Source organism: Aethalodelphis obliquidens, unplaced genomic scaffold (genome assembly GCF_003676395.1).
Source record: "Aethalodelphis obliquidens isolate GAN/ISIS:26980383/991018 unplaced genomic scaffold, ASM367639v1 scaffold11, whole genome shotgun sequence".
In the NCBI taxonomy this organism is placed as follows: Eukaryota; Metazoa; Chordata; class Mammalia; order Artiodactyla; family Delphinidae; genus Aethalodelphis; species Aethalodelphis obliquidens.
The window spans coordinates 15170490-15191370 of record NW_020837955.1 but is presented as its reverse complement, the minus strand read 5'-3'; the positions used below and the strand labels follow the sequence as shown (position 1 = coordinate 15191370).

Below are 20881 nucleotides of genomic sequence, written 5' to 3'. Positions count from 1 at the left end.
GTGTGTGTGTGTGTGTGTGTGTGTGTGTGTGTGTGTGTGTGTGTGTGTAAAATATATTATATATATATATAATATATATATATATAATATACAATATATAACATAACCAGATGAGAAGAGGGAACGATTAAAGCTTGGATTTGATGTAACATTACAGATCAAATGCCCCAAACAGCTCTCAACCTGCTGGTTTTTGTTCTTTCTCCACGTGTGAACTGTGTTATGAAAGGAAGTCCACTGCTCAAAATATATTCTTCTACAATACTACAATGCAAACCAACATCACTCAGAACATGAATCTGTACACAGCACATGTAATAAATATTTTTTTAAAACTATTTACAACATTATTTCTCGTGAACATTTAGATGAGAGCAAAGTTTATTTCTTCCTGCAAAGGTTAAAAAAGTTCTGACTGTCTAGTTCAGTGCTAAATTCCCTGGCACCTAGTTATCCTTTCACATTTCATCTTAAAATCAGATTTGCTTACAAATAGCATCTGAAAAAAACATTCTCCAGCATTACTGTTCAAGTGTCTTCCTCATTTGTTTAGAAAAGACAAAGGGAGGCCATAAGTAAATATGCTAATTATGGTTCAAATGGATGACACAAACCCCTGTGTGTCCAGTCCCAAGCTCACCGCAGTCCTGGAGCTGCAGTTCTCAGTCCAGCCAGCCGGGCAGAATGAGAATCGTGACTCAGACAGGGGTGCCCAGGAATGGGGCACAGGGAAGAGGAACCTGATGGGAAAGCATTAGTTCCGTTACATTTACAGGTGCTGAATTGCAGACCAGGACTCCTGAGAAGTAAAGCTGCACACATCTTAGAGCAGATGACCTCACTGTGTACCATCAGTTATAGGTGGGCTGGCCCATATCTGCACAGATGCTGAGAGAGGGAGGAGGCAGCGAGCTGAGGCGCTCAGTACTCAGTCAAGGTGCAGGAGGAAATGTGCTTATCTCCCGTGGTTAACGAGAGTGGGAACAGGTGTCTTTCACGAAGGTGAGAAAGACTAAAATACATCTTAATGCTTTCTTTAGGCAACCAGTGGTTTCTCCATATCCCACAGGTATAGGTTTGGATTTCCTTGGGGTTACAACTAAGGCTCATCTCCCTGCACAGGATGTTGAAATCTACAGCTGAATGTACCAACTGTGTATGCAAAAAGTGGGCTGCTAGAGGCAAGCCCCGATGCCACACCTGGTGCAGCCACAAAAATTGTGGGAGACCCACTTTGTTCTGGGATGGGGTGACAGTGGGGATTGTGCTCAGGTTCCCAATCCAGTTGCATCTGCCCCAATACAGTGAGGGCTTCAAGGCTCACCCTTCTGCCTTCACTATGTTGTTTGGGGGTTCAGTGGCCGAGCATTGTAGCTGGGGAGGATGGGTTCTCTAGAAAGAAAACTTTTTTGGAAAGCCCTTTTGACATTAATTTTTTTTGTTTGTTAAAATAAATACTTTCTATAGAAGCATTTGAACAGGAAAATACCACTATTTACACAGTGAAATAAATTTCACAGTGGTGTGTATAAATACGTATTATATATATGTATTTGAAATCATAGTCACATAGTCTTCTAGAACTATTAAGAATGCAGAAATCACTGGTGAAACTTATAACCTTAAGCTATAGTGGCTCTAAAACTAATCCCTACCTGTGGTATAAATATACAAAATTATGAAAATCTTGTTTGTATAGCATCTCTTACACAAACTAGCTCCCAAATTCTACAGATTTAGCTACAAGACGACATGAAGTGTAGATTACAGAAAACGATTTGAGTGAGAAAGTTGGTAAGGTGACTACATTTGGACCCAATGGCTAACTATGGGAAGAAAAATAGTTATGAAAAGAAATGCTTCTAATACAACATATATATGTTCAGTGAAGCACTTGAAAGGTAGGAGACTTCCCAGAGGCCTCCTGGAAGGGGGCTTGGGGCATAAGCAGAAGAGGGAAGAGGCAAGGTGCCAAAGGTGGGTCCTCAAAATGAGGTGAGTTAGGCCTGACCAGGAGCGGGCTTCACTGGCCAGGCCAGAGAGCTCTGAACTTCGGTCTAAAGCTGCTGGTGGGCTGACAAGGTGCCATTGACATGCTGGTATTTTTAAGAGAGCTGAGGATGGGTAATCTGGATTAGAGGTTCAGACAGGTAAAAAGACCAGCCATTTATATTCACAAGTAATGACCGAAGCTTGGGGAGTGATAAACTTGCAAATATACTGTACATGAATATACTGTATAGCTTCTGGGGGTGAAACTAACATGCTCTCTGCCTGCCGGGAGAGGCACTATTCTAGGCTTTAAGTTCATGAGGAAATCCGTTTGTGTTGAGCACTGCTGTAGGGGAATATCTCTCCATGAGAGTCAAGTTCACCCTGACTCATAAACATGAAGACAACTGTAGTACTTTTAGTTTAAAAGACTTTGTACTTTTAGCTTTAACTAGTTATCCTAGTAGATCAGATTGAATGTCCACGATTCAACAAATACTCAATCCACAAAGGGAGATACATTTTTTTCTCTAATACACAAGCATTAGTCAGGAATAATGTGGAACAGCAGCTGTGTGCTAAGATCGAACAGGCAGAAACCGTGAAATCTAAAAGGAAAGAGATGTTGCAATGCTGCACTACATAAAAAAATAAGTTTGTGCTTAACTGGCCACACAATCTGATCTTGAATGACATATTGCAAGGGCCAGTAAACCTTTTCTTTAAAGGGTCAGGTAGTAAATAGCTTATATTTTAGGCTGTGTGGGCCACATGGGGTCTCTTTACTCTTTTTTTTTTTTAACATAACCCTTAAAAAAACAAGGTACAATGCACTCCTCCAATCCTGGTATATTATAAAACCATGGGCAAGTGGTTCTTTTTTTAATAAGCAATCTACTTCCATGTGGCCTGCCTACTGGGCACCTCATGTTAAATGGAATGGTCCTAGGCAGGCGAGAGAGCCTCTGTGTCACTTTGCTCACTGGCGAGCATAACCGCACACCTGCCCCTCTGAGCACTAACATAAACCACCAGGGCTCTGGGAAAATGATCAGACAAAGGGAAGGTAATGCAAGGAACTGGCCAGCTGTGGCTCAATTCCAAGGGCAGAAGCATGAGCAAGGATGCCTGCAAGGTGACTCAGGTGGTTCCCTGGGTCCCCAGTATAGCATGGCAAGCAGCATCAGAGAGCTCTGGGTTTCTGCCTGAGCATGAAAGTATCTTTAAGTGAAGGAGGTCGGACTTTCATGCCTTCCAATCCGTCCACTGTAGAATACAGCAGTTTGTTCTGACATTTCAAGGCATGAACTATATCGAAGGCTGTCTCAAAAGGCTTCCCATAATTCTGCTCGTATTAAATACAATCATCTTTTTATTTTCTCTTTCTCCCTGAAAAGGACTTGGGAGCAAGCCTGGGGTAGAGTATTTACTGCTGGGATGTGAGGATTGCCTTGCTGATGCCTTACATAGACATGATTTCATACTCAGAAAAATTTCCAGTATTTCAGTGGATACCGAGCCATAAGAAGATAAAAATTCATAGTTAAGAATTCAAAATGATAATTATGTTTCAAAACAAAAGGAACAGTCACTGTTTTAGAGCCACTGAGAAACAGATCCTTGAGTTTTGGGGGAGGGGGAAGACAAAACCTTGGCAGTTGACAGGATTTAATCTAACCATCCATAACTTCTCAGTCACACTCAGGTTCTAATAGGCTCCAATTTTCTATTAGTCTTTCTAAAGCACTTCAAGCCTCTATCTTTCAGTTGCTGGCGTGCCTTTAATAGAATTATTTTGAAAGAAGAGTAGGTGACTGAAAAAATTATCAGTGCCAATATATTTTTTATTTTCCTAGAAGCTGGCCAAAAATATTACATAATAAACAATGCCTTGGGTTTATGATTGGACTTTGTTTCCTCTCTGTGAAAAGGCTTTTCCATATCTAAATGTAAGGTTCAGAAAACTGAACGTCCACCTAAAGTTGTCTCAACTAATTTTGAAAGAAACAAAATTTGGCTTACTTTAGTAATAAACAAGAGTGAAGCCAGAGTCAGGTCTATGGTAAAAACTGAATGAAAGGAGAGGCCCAGGCCACATCATGTTAGAACTCTGCATTCCTAGCTGCTCATGGATTCTGACTCCAGAGGTTAAGGTGGCCTCGATGTGGCCACTGTGATGGGTGATGCTAACAGGATGTGAGGCTAAGGCAGCTCAGGTTTCAGGAGATGGTATCTGATGTGCTGTGGCAATATAATGTGTCTTTTTTGTAGCAAGAAAAAATAAAGACATGTAAAAAGAACAAAATTGAGGTAAGATAAGGAGGAAGGAGAAGAAAAGAAGAAGACAGGCGAAGAGGCAGAAGAAAGGAGAAGATAAACCAGGGAAGCTTTTTTATCCTGAAAAAAAGGTTTTCTCAGGCATGGGTCAGCAAACTTTTTCTTAAAGGTCCAGGTAGTAAATATTTTAGGCTTTTGTGGGTCATGTGGTCTCTGTTGCAGATGCCCAACTCTGCTGGAAAGCAGCCAGAGACAATACATAAACAAATGGGAGTGGCTGTGTTCCAAAAACCTCTTATTTACCAAAGAATGACCAGCCCACAGTTCGCAGACCTGTGAAAGATCATCTGTCGGCCAAATGAGACCCTGCATGGGCTGACCTAAAACCAAAAGGAGTGGGTGTGGCAACTTGGGCCAGTACCTTGGGAAACTCCAGCCACGTCCCAGGGGCAGTGACAAGACCCAGACTCACTGAGGGTGACACTACGGCATCTCCAGCTTGCCTCACATAGCATGTTGCCCTTTCCTACTTGGCTCTTAGGTCCATTGATCAACAGGCAAACTGCCCACAAATGATGGTGACAGCTTCAGTCATCACTACAGAATTCATCACAAGGGAGAAAAGAGTCCAAACTTCAATTCAAAATGACCGTCTTGAAGTGATGTTTTACTGATAACCTATCTGAACAGTGAGAAATTCACCTGCACAGTATGTGATGCGCAGAGGATCCCATTAAAAGCACCACCTTTGTGAAAGGATGACTAACACCTATCTATACTATGCAGGAACAATGAGGCACGAAACCCACAGCCTAAGATTATTTTTTAAATAAGGCTGGTGTAGAAGTCTTTAATGAAGTACAGACACAACAGAATTGGCCTACCTAAGGGAGCCAAGGGACTAGCAACTGCAGGTTAACAGACATTAATAACATTTGTATATAAGAAGCCTCAAGAGTACAACAAAGGTTCGTGGCCTTCCTGCTGCGCTGCAAGATTGCTACACGTCTGAGGAAGTGCTAGGGGTGAGGCTCTGGACCCCAACTGAGGGTACAGTCTCCATGCTGTCCTCCCAAACCCAGGGAGCCTCAGGGGATAGAAAATGGGAGCTAGAAATGGGTCTCCTGAAGAGGGCTCATCTCTGGGGAGCTATGGTAGAGCTTCAGTGATTGCTTCCCAGGCGTCTTCCAGCTCCTCCAGAAGCTTAGAGGAAATACCAATGTTCTCTGGTCATCAACATCAGCTCCAACGTCACTTCACTGAGCACAGGCCCAGGAGGAGAATTCCTTTCAAATTTGGAATCCAGAAGGTGGGACAGACTGCCTTTGCATCGAGTGGCAAGCCACACTGTGACAATGGCTATAGGAAGGAGATCTTTGCAAGAGAGGGAAAACAAGGGGAGACTCGAGATGAAACCAAGGCTTGGAGGTGTCTGGGAGACAGGTTTGCCAGCATCTGTTGTAAGTGTAAAAGGGCTTCCAGAGTCGGCCCTCAAGTTTGCTTTTTTTCTTTCTTCTATTAGTAAAGTTAACTGAACAAGCAAAAATGAGATTCAACAAATATAAAAATAATTCTAAACTTTTAAGTGTCTTAATTATGTAGAATCCCAGTCTATTTAAATGTGGTCTACTATAAAGTGTAAGTTGATTTTAAAGATGATCCATTGCATTGTTAGGTGTATAAAATAAATACATAAACATTGATACCTTATCTCAAATGCTGCCTAGAATGGGAGAGAAGGCTATTATCTTGAAGTAAGCTTTTAAAAATGAAAAAGAACTTAGAAAAGTAATGGAATGAATTATAAATCAGCAACTGGAAAAGTACCACCCACTTACAGCCTCACATCCCTAACCTAATCCAAGCACCCTTACAAGGTAGTCTATATGCAGCTAAGGGGGCACCTTGAACGTATGTACGGGGATCAGCACACCTGACATGGGCAAACCTCCACCGTTTAAGTCACCGCAAAAACAATATCCAGTGACGACTATATGAAAAGATTTTTAAAAACTTTAAAACCACTTTTATAGATTAAACGAACCTACTTAAAACAGGTTAATGCTTCTGTGCAACTTAATGCTGAGAAAGGTTGCCAACATACACACTCAGCAGTTTCATTAATATAGGTAGCTCCTGAATGGCCAAAGTCAAAGATATTAAAAAGAAAAAAAAAGACTCATGGGATAGAGGAGACACCACGAAAAAAAAATCAAGGCTTCATGGAAGATAGTAAACTTCACTACCTATAAAATTCAACACAATGTTCAATTTCCCATGAATCAAATGCTTTTCTCCAGTCCTATCCAATCAGAAGTTTTCATTATATACAGCAAAACTTTAACAGAATGGGTAGAAAACCTGTTTTATCATGATTTGAATGAACTAATGCATGAATAAAGGTACATCTGGGTTTATCCAAACAGATCTGAAGCAATATGAATGGAAACATTTTTAATAAAAAGGAGAGAGTAGCAGCTATTCATACAAGCCTATTCTGGGGAGAGAGCATGTTAGAGAAGCTGGCTGAGGCTTTAGCAACCAAGCCTTACTGGTAGAGTGGCCCAATGGAGATGTCGAGTACACACTATGTTATAATGGAGCAATGTCATAGGCACCAAGGTAAAGCCAATGTACCCATCTTAGGCCTCAAACAACATCAGTTACAAATATTGCAGCTCACACTTTTGAGCCATGAAACAGAGCCTGACATGACAGAGGCCAGTGTAATACTACAAGTATTAACTGCTAGTATGGTGCTAACCAATCAGAAAGGGCACCTACTACTCTAACCATGTACATTTCACATTGGAATACCAACTGAACATTAGCTCCTGGTACAGGGGTGTGTATGGGCACACTGAGATGTTGGTGCTCCTTTCTCCAACAGCAAGGCTGCTCTGACCTTTATACAGTTCTGTGTTGTTTACACCCCTCTGAGTCTGGTGCCATAGTGATTTGGGGGATACTCACAGAGACCCTGGGCTACATTGAAGTCATCTGGCATATGCTAATTACTCAGCGCATGAACACCCTATCACACTGCATGGAGAAGAAAGAATTTTACTGTAAAACTGGGCTTGGGAGACATTTGTGGCATATAACCACATGCAAATGCACCCAAACACACACACACATCTTAAACTTTTCTATTACTGAAAATAACATTTTGGCTTTCTTTGACTATGGAAGTACTCAGGGCAAGGAAAAAATCAGAACGGTCACTCTTATCCTAATTGTCAAATTACGGCTACAAGCTGGAAAAAAGGTCCTAGTTTTGTTTTGTTTTTTCCCCCAAAGTAGGATGAAAACCTCATTAGTGTGCTAGCAATCCTGCAAGGCCAAAAATGAAAAGGATGATAAGAATCAGTAATGCAAATAATTTGGGGGATGTGAATAACTTTTAGAGCCCATAAGTCAATATTAACACCTTGTGACTCACCTCTTATCCCATGGGCACATAATTTAGAATACATTTCTTCAAATGACAAAAGATCAGAGATGAGTGACCAACAATGAATATGAATTTTTAAAATGGGGTAACAGAAATATTAATCTTTTATAATAATTATAAATTCCCTCTGCACTCTCCACATACCATAAAAATGATTTGGTTTAGCTTTCAAATATCATTTAAACAAACGACACAGAGGGAAGCTCACTGCTGGGGTTTGCAAAGAGGAGCATCTGTTCATGTACAGGTACCGCAGGGTGGCTGCTGAAAAGCTACTTTTATGTGCATGATGGTGGTCTTCTCGGCTACAGTACAAGTGCTTGTGCATCAAGTATAAAATACAAGCCTTTAATCACATAGATCAGCTTTTTAGCTTTTGTAAATTTAAAAACAAAAAGGATAAATAAGGCACTGTACTTTTAAAAACTAAAACTGCTTGGTTCCAAGTTTAAAACCCAAGGAACAACCAGAATATAATATATAACTTCCCTTACTCAGCCTCAGAGAAAGACTCTGCAAGTTCCCTTCTCCATCTGAGACGCAATTTCTGACATCTTAAATTGTGGTGTTCTCCATTAACTGCAGATTTGAAAGGCTTGATAAGCTTATAAAAGCAGATTTAGTTAATGCAAAATAAAGGGTTACTTCTATAGAACAGTTTTAACTCTTGAATACTGCCCTTCCAATCACTTTGTATCCATCCGCCTCCGTTTGCTGTGGGAAGAGTCCAGCTTTGCCTTCAGCTTTCGCTTTCTCTGGGCTGCACTGTTCTCTGGGGTTTTCGTCGAGGGTCTGGCCCGAGTCTTTCCACTGCTCTGCTTCCTATTTGTGGCTTTCTGTGGCCTTGAAGAGGACTCACCTGCCCCTTTTTGCTTTGCAGGTTTTGTCACCATCTCCGAGGGGGAGGGCTGGGTAGGTCTTTTGTTTGTGTTCTCTTTTTCTTTCCTGGAGGGAGGGCAGCTCTTCCCAGGTGACTTTTTAGGGATCTTCCCTTTCTTCTCTTTCAAAGTCGTCTTTTTGGGCAGTTGGCTGGCTCTGTCCCTTGCAGCTGGCTTCTTGGCAGCGGGGGTTCTGGTGGATCCATCAACATGCTTTTCTTTGCTGGCCTTCATCGCAGCTCTCTTGTCCTTCCTGTCCTGAGTGCTGCCGCCTTCTGTCCTCTTGCGTTTATTCTGAACTTCTGCTTTCGGCGAGATTTCAGACGTCTGCTTCCCTTTCCTGCCCTTCATTCCATCGGTACTCTTGGGCTTAACAGGAAACCCATCTGCACCTACTTGCAGGGCAAGCTTGGGGGACATCAGAGGGTTGATGCACACACTCTTACAACTCTGTTTACTTTCCACAGCCGGACCAAACGGGCTTTCCACTTTCTCGTTCTTGATCAAACGCTGCTGGGCTCTGAGCTTTCCTCGAATGTTGGAGTATTTTCTAAGGATCCGGGTACTGGCAGGGGTAGGCGAGTTTGTGGGAGGATGGCTATTTCGACCTTCCTTGACCTCCTCTATGCTGTCTTCAGGATTGGGGCTGAGGCTAACGTCACTGTCATCCTCTGGCTCCACTTGGTCAGGATCCTCTCGAAATTTAGCCCAGAGCTTCTGTGTTTTCCAATTGTTCCTAGCAGGAGTAGCTCCGGGAAATTTCTTCAAGTGTTTCTTCAAGCGTTCAGCCTGCAGTGAACTGGGGTACAGGCTGGAAGGAGAGTACTTCTGAAGAGGATGCTTGACAGGTGGGATGTCTCCTGGAAGACGAGTATTGAGCTTCTTCACAATCACCAGAGACCGGGTTTCAGTTGTCTCTAAGAACCACTTGCAAACGTTAGATAATTTAAAGTTTGTCATAAACAGCATCTGAACAGGAGAAAACTTTTGAACCTCCAGGGAACCCCGACACTTCCGTGACCTTTTCTTGCTTTTCCAAATTTCCTTCAGCTTATCTGACTTGTTCCTTGCTCTTGGTGTTGGCTGGGCTTCTTTCTCCAGCTGGATCCAGCCCTTCTGAACTTTCATGTACTGGGCATTGAAGTTGGCGATGAGCTCTTGGTTCTCCTCCTCGGCACACCACTCTACGAACTTTGGCTGGTCGTCCGCCACTGTGTCCACATCATCCTCGTCTAAGGGATCTCCACTCTCTGAAGCTTCATTTTCCTTTGGCATTGTGTTTCCTTGTGCTGCTTCCTTTTCGGAAGTCACTTTTATAGTATCCAAGGAGTCCAGAGAATGAGCATGTCTTAGGTTGTAGGTTGAGGAGGTCAGTCTTGTAAGCCTTGGGACCCATTTTGGGGGCCCAGCAGCGTCATCACTTCTACTACTTGACAATCCAACTGTGCTAGAGAGCACGTCACTGTCATCATCTTTACGCGGGCTGTCCGCACTATCTATATCATTTACAACCTCTTCTGTCTCTTGTGCAGGAATAGGTCCTGGCTTCTCTTTTGATTGTTCTGGGAACGTACAAGGAATGCTTTCAGAGGGGTCTTGAGTACTGTTCTCACCTAATTTAGACTGAACATAGATTTCCAGTTTCTCTCCAGGCAGGGGCTGGCCAACTGTGGCTAAGGGGTCACTGCTGGGGAAAACACCTTCTTCTTCCCCCTTGACTTCTTTTGCTAGCATGTTTTTAAAAGCCTGCCTGGTGATCATCCCACCTCCTTCGCCCTCCTGCTCAGCATCTTTCCCAGAGGGGTTTTCATTGACATTTGGGTTTTCAGTGTCCCCCAGAACTTTTGTATGGAAACCTTCAGTCAGGAAGCTCTCAGGTGCTGCCCCACCAGGATACCCTTCTTTTTTAGAACGTTTTGCACCAGGATTTTTAGAAACCTTGATCTCAGCACAAGCAGAGGAAGAATCTGAACTTTGATTTCTTAGGCACCTATCGGCAGAGGAAGGATCTGAAAGTTGACTTCTTAGGCACCTATCAGAGGCCTCGGGGAATTTTTTACCTTTTTTCTTCTTGTCCAGATTCTCTTCAGGTGAGTCAATGTTTTGATCACACATATCTTTTTCTGTAGGATGTTTTACATCACCATCCTCTCCCTCGAATTTTCCTGTCCCACCTGGTGCCTCACTTTCCTCAATTTCACTGGGGTTTTCATTAGTCAAAGTGCTGCTTTCCTTCAAGAGTGGGTCAGTATCTAACTCCTGAGTGTCTTCGGTCTCAGCCTCAGTACCGATGCTTTGGTCTTCCTCAGCCTTTCCCAGACTCGTGGGAGGCTCCAAGCCCACTGGGGGACTTTGATTTTCTGAGCACAGAGGACTTTCCTCTCTACTTACTGTTTCAGGAGGGGAACAAGGCCTAGGAACAACATCTTCACTGCCTCCCTCAGAAAGGCTCTCTGTGGAGGGAAGCAGGGGACAGTCTTGGGGTACACTCATCTCCTTTGTATCTAGCAGTTCAACTGGCGGTTGGTCTCGTTCAGGGGAAGATATCCCACTTCCTGTGGGAGCTGAGACCGCGGAGCCGCCTTCTGGAAGATCCTCTTCAGGAAGGTGAGCAGGGAGAGGCCACACTGGGTTGGAGGCTGCTGTCTCCTTTGATCTAGAGGAGCTGCTTGGGTTTGTGTTATTTGTCACAGGGAAAACCTCCGGCTCTTGAGATTCCTTTTCAGACGATGCATCTCTGTCTCCTTCCTTGAGGGAGGTTATTTCTTTACTGGGTTCTTCAGGGCTGTCTTCTCTGGGATGCTGCACAGCTACTGTAGGCTGAGGTGATGAAATGATAAGGGTCTGCTTGGGAGTCACCACGGCCTCTGAGGCCAGTGTCGAGCAGCTGGCTTTTTCTTGGGAGTGTAAATTCCTGGCCAGCGTGCGAACAGTTGGCAGCTCACAGCAATCACCATTGAAAAAGTATCCTCGAGTGCTCTTCCTGGCTGTTTTCCGAGAAGATAACACCGATCGTTGATTCTCAAAGTGGCATTCTGTGATCGGCTGGCTGATATAAACGACATCACATTGGTTATCATAATCGTTTATCCTCAACCCTGACGCCCTTTTACTTTTCCGCGCTGTCTTGATGGAGGCGGAAAGCATCCTGGTTCGTGAATGTCCATTAGACGCTTTGTGTACAGGCGGCATGGGGCTGGGGGCTAACCAACCGTCTTTGGAATGATCAAACTGGCCCTTATCACTGGGCTGTAAATGGTAACCCATTTTATTTCTTCCTAACGAGTGAAGGTGGTTCTCTTGCTTTGGCCTTGAATCTTGTTCACTTGCCTCTAAGTCCTGGCGTAAAGGTGTTTTTGAGCTACACTGTAAAGCATTCTCTTTGTCAGCAGTTCTAGGTGAATTCCCCATAAACCCTGAGTCCCAAGCCTCTTCTGATAAAGCTCTGAATGAATTTCTTTGAGAAACAATACAGCTGTTGCTCTCCTCACTATTCTCAGTCGCCACTTTTACTGCAATGAGATTTTCTACTAAAGCTGAACTCTGCACGTGGTCTTTACCATCCTTGCATATTTTCACATCTGTGTCTTGCTCCTGTCCAGTGGTTTGCCCCTCCAAGCTCTTAGAGATGTGGTGGAAGTTTACTGAGGAAGAATTAGATGTAGTGAGGTATCCCAGAGTGGAACTATCCATTGAATTCGGTTTAGTGGTTGGAAGTTCAGAGGAATCTTTTTGGACAACAGTCAAAGTATTCTCTCTTCCATCTACAGAGTTTGTGTCGGGAGGAGGCTCCTTTAGGGCCTGTTCTGTCAAGTGTTGAGGGCTGTGAGAGCCTGATGAGTCTACGAACAACTCTACAGAAGTAGAAGACTTCATGTTGAGACACATAGCATCCTTTTCCTTATGTTTGGTGCCGAGCTGGGCACAGCCAGCATTGCAGGTGGAGGCATCCATTGTTCCAGAATCCGAAGGTCGCAGGTTCTCGGTGCCTGGCTGAGATTCAGTGTACAGATCGTTCAGAACACGAATGAACTGCTTCTGATGATGAGTGCACAGTTTGACCATAAACTTCTCCAGTGGGGACTTCGACTGATTGTTAGAATCTACTGCTATTGCCTCTGCTGAGTTCTCACTAGACAGACAAAAAGAAAGAAGAAATTAGTATGGTTATTTTCCAAAGAACCATTTTTACATTATGAAATTCATCAATGTTACTCATGTTGTACAGAGAATTGACACTCTGGCCAAAGCTGGTTCTAAAGTGCCTACATGTTTTTTATTCAATAAATGAGGAGCATTTACTTCATTAAAATATAAGGCCAGCCCTGTTATATTCTCAATTTTTAGTGACAACTTTCATACTTTTTTTTTTTTTTGCGGTACGTGGGCCTCTCACCGCTGTGGCCTCTCTCGTTGTGGAGCACAGGCTCCAGACGCGCAGGCTCAGCGGCCATGGCTCACGGGCGCAGCCGCTCCGTGGCATGTGGGATCTTCCCGGACTGGGGCACGAACCGGTGTCCCCTGCATCGGCAGGCGGACTCTGAACCACTGTGCCACCAGGGAAGCCCAACTTTCATACTTTTAAAGTGATTATTCACCAATAATTTTTATCTTATAGAGAAGAAATATCATTGAAAAGAAATTTTTCTTCAAAAATTAAAATTTTGGCCACATTATTAACTTCAGTTGGTCAACATACACTTTCGTTTTAGGCCCGAGTATTCCTGTTAAGTAATCACTGGCTCATAGATCCACAACACCGAAAACAATTCAGACACACTGTATTACGAGTCTTGGTTTAGCAATACTTAGAGAAATTACAGTTTTCAATGGTTTCTCAGCTTGACCAATTGGCTGGACTCTATAATTTTGCAAACAGTGTTGCAGGAATCCTCCTAACCCTTTGGGGCATGGAGGAATAGAGATCAATAATTTCACATTTCGGATACACTGAAAGATGAATGACAAGCAATTGCTAACTCCTAGCCTCTAAATGAGGATATAGATGTGAAATTACATTGCAAACCATAAGGCCCTGTCAATGCAAGATAGTAGTATTGTCGCTTCTCAAGCCCCACCTACTACCTTCTCCTAGACCTTCAATAAACATTTCACAGTAATGCACAGGAAGCCAATTCTACGTTCAAGAACACTTTTCAACCATTTCCGTAAATTATCTAGGACAACTCTTAGAGTTTAATCAGGATAGTGGGGAAGGCAGAAAAAGGATGATACTAGATTGAGGACAGGCTAAGGGCAATTTCTGCCTAGATAGCCAAGTGTTTTCAAGAGCTGATTTGTATTTCTGGACGTCGGGATTTTTACTAAGCCCATGCAGTTGGTGTGTCCCAGTTTTCTGGAGCTTTATACAACTTCTCAATCTCTCTCTCTCTCTCTCTCCCGCCTAATTCCTTAGAAGACTATTATCTGACTCTTTATGCAACACAGCAAAGTACCAAGGGCAGCTTAATAAATGTGTGCTGAACAGATGCTGTTTGATAATATCTTCCAGCTAATTATTTTTTCTTCAATCTTTGACTTTATCTCCCAGTCATGAAGTGCCTCTACGGGAAGGTGTACCCTAGACAGCCTACATCGGCCTCCTACCTCCCTAACCTCTTCTGGCCTCTGAAGCCGTGTGGTTTTAGTGGAAAGAGCACAGATTGTGGAATATGAAAAACCTGTATTCTTCTTGTAGCTCTGACATTTACTAGCTATAGGATCTCAGGCAAATTACTTAACCTCTCTGAACCTTGGTTTCCTTATCTGTAAGCTGGAACTGAGTATCAATATTTCAAAGGATTGCTGTGAGATATTAGCTTACATAAAGCACAAGAGAGCAGGCGCTCAATTTTACTTTCTCTGTTCCTGACTCATGCAGATTTTTAAGACCAAGTGGTGAATAACGCTGAAACATGTCTAAATACAAAACAAAATAACACCAAGAAACTATTAATCCAATCTGTTATTTAAACTGTTTTGCAAGAGAAAAGGTTACACTGTGTTTTTATTTTCATAACTAGCAAGAGAGCAGTTTTCTTTAGTGATGCCATGGGTATCTGAAAAGGTCTACATTAGACTACAGATTAGAAAAACTAGAAATGTCTTAGAAAATGCCTACACCTCAGTGTGAAACTGATCACTGAATTGTGAATAACCCAAGAAAAAAGATGATGATAGAAGCATCACAACAGATGCGCGGGTACGCTGAACACGCACATGCGGCTATGGGGCCAACATCTAACAAAGAGACGGAAAGACCAAGAGCAACTGGAAAAAAACCTCACTGAACAGGATACTTACGATACGTATATTTTTCTGTCTGTATACTGTCCTTCGGTAAAAAGTTTTAGAAAGGAAGTATCTGGAAGGTCAACAGGAAGAAGTTCCTCCCTTCCTTTAGAGCGGGGGAGACACCAGTGACACTCTTGGGTGAGTGACTGCAAAGTCATTTCCAACTCTCGGAGTCAATGAGATATACATGGGAACTTAACAAACTCCTCCTACAGCTGCAGACTTTGTAGCTCACGGGGAAGTCAGGAGGTCCCTGCTGAAGGGACCCCTTCCAGGAGGTCCCTTGTGTCCATGTCCATCACGTGTTACTAACAACATAATATGTGTCACAGGATATAGTACTGGGAGACAGTAGAGAGTAGTCTACCCTTTACTAGTTGTGTGACCTTGGCCAAAACACTGAACTATTTTGGGTCTTAGTGGAGCACCTGTCCCATCTACCACTTAGGATTGCTACAAAAGAAAACCTACAAAGTTTACACAAATACTGGTTACCATTACTGTCAGCCAATCCCATTAAACATGCTTCAATAACTCAGAGACCAGGAATGTATATTAATACTTTTTACAATCCCCCAAAGAGGATTTTCTAGATAATGAAAGTTTACCCTTCAAGTACCAAACATTTAAAAATTTAAGTATTTTTGATGGAAGTTTTAAAAAAATTATATCCTCCTCTGAACACAATTTATTCTTTCTTAATGACTCAGAGTCATTACCATGTACACTATTATTGAAGCTTGGCTATTATTTTTATTATACTGAACTGAAATATATTGATAGTTTTGGGGGCTACTCAATTAAGTAAATCTACTGCCTAAACACAAAGAAGTCACAGTGGCAGTCTGCATTTTATTAAAAATCTGTCTGCATTTTATTAAATATCTTTCTTCTTATTGCCCTCCAAATAGCAGCTGTGTTTAGGAGTCCCACTTTTACCTTTAGCTGAGTACTTTTGCTCACTAGCTGAGAAGCCAAATCTCAAGTGCTAGACTGGTACTTTAAGTGAAAGTAAACAAGCTCTGAATGAAGGCTTGGGGAAGAGTTTTATGAGTAAACCACATGGATCTTCTGACAACAACTTCAACTGCTCAGAGCCCTTTATTTCTGTTTTTGGTTCTTGGATGTGTTCCTGATATTTCTGAGACAGGTGGCTACAAATAAGTGAGATATTACTGCCTTTTCAATGCATCAAATACACTCTATGTATATTTTAGCAATACAAGAAAAGAGAAAAAAGGTTGACAAAGATCTATGAGAAGGATTAAGAAATGTCATGGCATCTTATTGTAGAAAAGACTAAAGAGAGAAATAAATGGTTCTCCCCAATTCAAGAAGTGCACTCATGTGAAAATGTCTGGACACTGCTTCATGGCTGTGAAGCCATGGCTGTGCTCTGGAAGCAGGCTTTGGTGTCTGAAGTTAACAACACGTCTTGAGATTCATGAAATCAAGGTGTGTGCCCAATAAAAGTACAGAGAGCTCTGAAGAAAAACTGAGGAAGCACTTTCTTCTAAAGCGATGCTCACAGAGAGTAAAAAACTGAATAATGATTAATCCTTGGATGATACCTAACTTCCTTTATGGTTATGAAACTTGGATTTGCTGCTGTCCCACATGTTTCAATAATTTAATAGTGATTGAATATTTTAGTCACCCCCAAACTAATGTAAGGTCTTCCAAAGGGCCATGCCATCAGCTCTGAAGCAATGATTGTGACAATATGGCTAGTCCCCAAGGACAAAACAGTCAACCAACCACCAGTAGGTATTATCTATTTCACAGCATCATGGCAAGGGGAAGTGGTGTCTTCACAACTAAGGCATACTGAAGAAACATTGTTAGTACCACTGAACTCTAACCTGGAACAATGCAGTACAGCATTTGGAGGCTGAAAAACAGCATCACAGAGGTGGACACAGACTACACCAGCCTTAAAACGCATTTATAGCAGTGGTTTGGGGAAGCTCAGGAGATGAAAAGATTAAAACTGAAACTGAAAAAAAAAAAAAAAAACAAACTGAAAATGGCAACCTTGCTTGAGAGAAAGAGAAATCAACAAAGGGTCGTTTTGTGTGTATTTTCCCGGTAAAAAGGATCAGGGACAATGAACTGGTGAACCACAGGTCACCAGAGCAAGCAGTAGGGTGCTCTTTATCAGTTACATCCTTGGCCACCTCAAAGCTAGCAACCTGGAGTGACTATATCATTTCCTGAAATCCTAAGCTATAGTGGCTTGTGAAATTCTTTGGCAATGATCAGGGGTTTTGTATATATACCCTATAATTTGTATCTTTTACTGACTTAATTTGTCTTGTGTTTGTCTTAGCTTTCCAAGTAGATGTAAGCTACTTGAGTGTAGGTAGGGGCCACATTTCATGTTTTTCTGTTTCCTCTTAGCAAAAAAGAGGGGGAGGGAAAGGGAGCATCAATGATGCTTCCTGAGTTTGCTTCTTGGATTTTCTTCCTAGGTAGCACCATTTACTGAGATAGGAACACAGGCAACGAAGCTGGCAGCTGGTGATTGTTGGGGTATATGTATCTGAAGAGTTCTGTACACATTGAGTTGGAATTTTTATAAGATGCTGAATCTGAGATATCTGGTAGGCAACTGGACACACAGGTATGAGCCCACTAGTAGCTTCACTTGAATATGAGAACCTTCACATTAATACTAACCTTTGTCCAAGTATCATTAAATGGGCCCTGTTATAATAGCTAACTTTATAACTATAGTAATAAAATTACTTTTGACTGTGCTTCTAAATTACCCAGCTTCCTACCTTATTTGATTTTCTCTGGAAGTTTTATCAGTAAGACCTATGTTTAGATGAATTTTAATTTCGTATCATTCAACTACTTAATTTCAAAAATTAACATCAACCTTTTTAAAGTTTCATTCTATTACTCTTTTTTCATGTTTTAAGAAAATGGGTGCTAGCCAGCTTTGCCTGAGTTTTAAACAGCTGGTCTTTCTTTGGCTTCTAGTTATTCAATTCTTCCCATAGCCTTAGGCCTTTAATAGAGCCTAAATACAACATTTGTCCTGATTTACTCTCAGACAGTAAGTAGGGAAACCAAAGAGGGGTGAGCTTCTGTCCTACAGACTACTCACTCCTACAGATCACACTTAGGTCAACTCGACCTGAGAAGCACTATGTTTTATTTTTAGTTCAGTGGTTATAGTTGGCATCACATCTGACTATATTAGATTTTTACAAGAACGGTAATTCATCACAGATTTTGAAATCACTTGTTTGAGTTCACGTTTCTTCCGCTCAGTAACAGGACACTCTCTAATAGTTAAAGTCAATTGTTTATCAGTCAGAAATACTTCACCACCACCACTGAAGAGCAGTAAAAGCTTAGGGACTGGTAAATGGGAGGAAGGGCTACAGAAGAAGGAAACTACCTGGATTAGTTCTGTTTCTCTCCTTGGTGAAAAGTGGCCTATGTGACCTTGACCGATTTGTCTTTCTATCCCCAATTCAATGCCTAATTCTTAAGGGTGTGGTAAAAGGATAAGATAATATTCATAAAAAACTTTGAAAGGCACAGTTTAAGAATGATGTGTTGTTTCACAACCCTATCTTTAATGATTTACTCAATGATGTTTTTCTAGATCAGAGGTTAGACAGAGCTGAACTCGCCTACTTTGTCAATACCGCGTAATACTTAAATCTCCAAAGGAAAACATTCCTGTGGTTAATATAAATGGTGGATGGTCAATGCCTATGTTCTCTTAGGGTAAGAGATCAAATAGAAAAGAGATGTGGTAGAGAGCTGAAATGACAATTTTTTAAGAGTCTAGAATGTGGGACGGATGGATTCAGGTAGTCTCTCAGTATCTGCTCTGTAACTACCAATCATCAATGCAACATCATTGATGACCAAAATATATTCTTTTTGACTGAAAATGATCAACAGAGAGAGTGAATGATGTTTGGATGAGAGCTAATCTTAGAAGGAGGAAAAGATAATCCCAGGAAAACAGAAGGGGAGAGAAAGCTTGAGACAATACTTTAGACAGAGTGGACCAAATAGTTAAGAGTTATAAATTAATTTAGCTTGATTCTCTTTAAATACAGGAAAACATAAAAATGCATTGTTTGCCCTGCTTAAAGGCAGTAAGAGTTGTAATTTTTACCAGATAATAATCTGAAATTATGTTCCCTAATTCCTTACTTCTGGTCCTTTAAGCACAGAAAATATAAGTATGTTCAAGGGTCTGGATAAGTCTGCTGACAAGTCCTCACTCTTCACTGGGAAATGCATCTACCCTTGGCTATTTCACATCTCTGTATCTTTCATACCTGGATACAGGAATACTCTAAGGGCTGTGACAAAACTGTGAGTGTGTGTGTAGTGGAGAAGACAAGCATGGGGTATGGAGGTTTTTCTTCACTGTCTAAAAGGCCATGTATAGTTGTATGTGTAAAGTACTGAACAATCAAGTTTTCTTTCCCTAGAACTGAACTAGGAGAAACAGTAAAAGGGTAAGCAAATGTGACATAGAAAAGTGAGAAATAAAGTTCTTAAGATCACAGAATAGAAAGTGGCCTCTTAAAATCAGACAGCTTAACACCTGATTTCCAGGTGGCTGAAAAGCTAATTATCTAAATTTGGATTTAGATAGAATTTAGATGGATTTAGACAGAAAAAGATTTCAAAGTTGGGGTTAAGGAGAGATCAGAATTGTGGGTGATGGTGAGATGGGGGTGGGTTCCAAACCCAAGATGTACCTGTAACTCTTCACCCTGTAAGAGTCCTCAGTGAGCCACTCTTGCTGATGGCAACATGGCATCTTGCTTAGGTGTGGAGTGGAAGAATAGTTGAGAACTACTTCTTTAAAACAAAAGACATGGGCTTCCCTGGTGGCGCAGTGGTTGAGAGTCCACCTGGTGATGCAGGGGACACGGGTTCGTGCCCCGATCCGGGAAGATCCCACAGCCCGTGAGCCATGGCCGCTGAGCCTGCGCGTCCAGAGCCTGTGCTCCGCAACAGGAGAGGCCACAACAGTGAGAGGCCCGCGTACCGCCAAAAAAAAAAAACAAAAGACATGCAATCCCTTTGTGATAACTTTCTAAGTTTACTGTGTTCTTAACTAAGTTCAGTAAAAACAGGGCAGAACAAAGGTTCAAAAAATTATGAATTAATACTAAACTGGGGGAAAGGAGAAGTACTTCGGAGGGTGCTTACTGGACATGAAGCCGTAATTTGCTAGCTTTTCTGTACCTCATGGTTTAATAAAAGGCTATTATTTAGAGTAGATCTAAATATGAGAGAAGCATTTAAGGCTTGTATATTGTATCTTCTGTTTCTCGTAAGTTTAGCTAGATTGTCAAATTTATTAAATTACAATAAAAAATATAATTATCAAGGAGATCCTTATGTTCACTCTTTAACGCATTTTCACCCTATAGCAAAGGTACCTGGGAAGCCGAAATATAATCAGAAAGTTACTTGGTGAGTCAGAAGTCAGAGCAAGGGGTCATTAAACACAACAGTCCAATGTTTCCATCTCCTCTCTAGGAATGTAATAGGCTCACAAAACAGACACTTCTGTCAAACTATTTACTTCTGAAAAAATTTTTTCCCCTCTATCAAACTGATTTTTGCTTCTATCATCCCAGGTAAGACTATGCATGCATGACCATATTACATTACATTTGGTGTTAATTAATGTAAACAAAAGGAGGGAGGGTTCAGAGGCAGTGAAAGGGGATTTTGGACTGGATGGTGTAAAGTTTAAAGATGACAGTTCCTGGAAGTGGGGGAAGAAATATCCCTAAATGATATAACTAAATACTGATTTGATGAGAACACAAATCTAAATTATTTATCTAATGAGTATTATAACTAAGAATTCTTAGAAAACACTTTGCAATAGACTTTAGAAAATACTACAGTAACTTCAGACAAAGAGGACAGACCTCTGCTCATGGTTGATTTGAAACTGCAGAAGTGTCTGTCCCTAGACCTAGAC

General features: G+C 41.7%; 1 protein-coding gene across 10 annotated transcripts in view; it reads right to left on the bottom strand.

The window, feature by feature from the left end:
- Positions 1-7306: 7306 nt before the first annotated feature.
- Positions 7307-20881, bottom strand: part of LCOR (ligand dependent nuclear receptor corepressor) — a 126715-nt gene continuing 113140 nt past the window's right edge. For 9 of the 10 annotated variants that reach the window (XM_027112172.1, XM_027112173.1, XM_027112166.1 and 6 more), the window contains one exon: positions 7555-12733. In XM_027112172.1, coding sequence (XP_026967973.1) covers positions 8410-12666 — 4257 coding nt within the window. In that variant the 5' untranslated portion in view covers positions 12667-12733 and the 3' untranslated portion in view covers positions 7555-8409. Of the gene's footprint in view, positions 12734-20881 lie in introns of all 10 variants that reach the window. The other variant, XM_027112167.1, reaches the window with a different exon arrangement.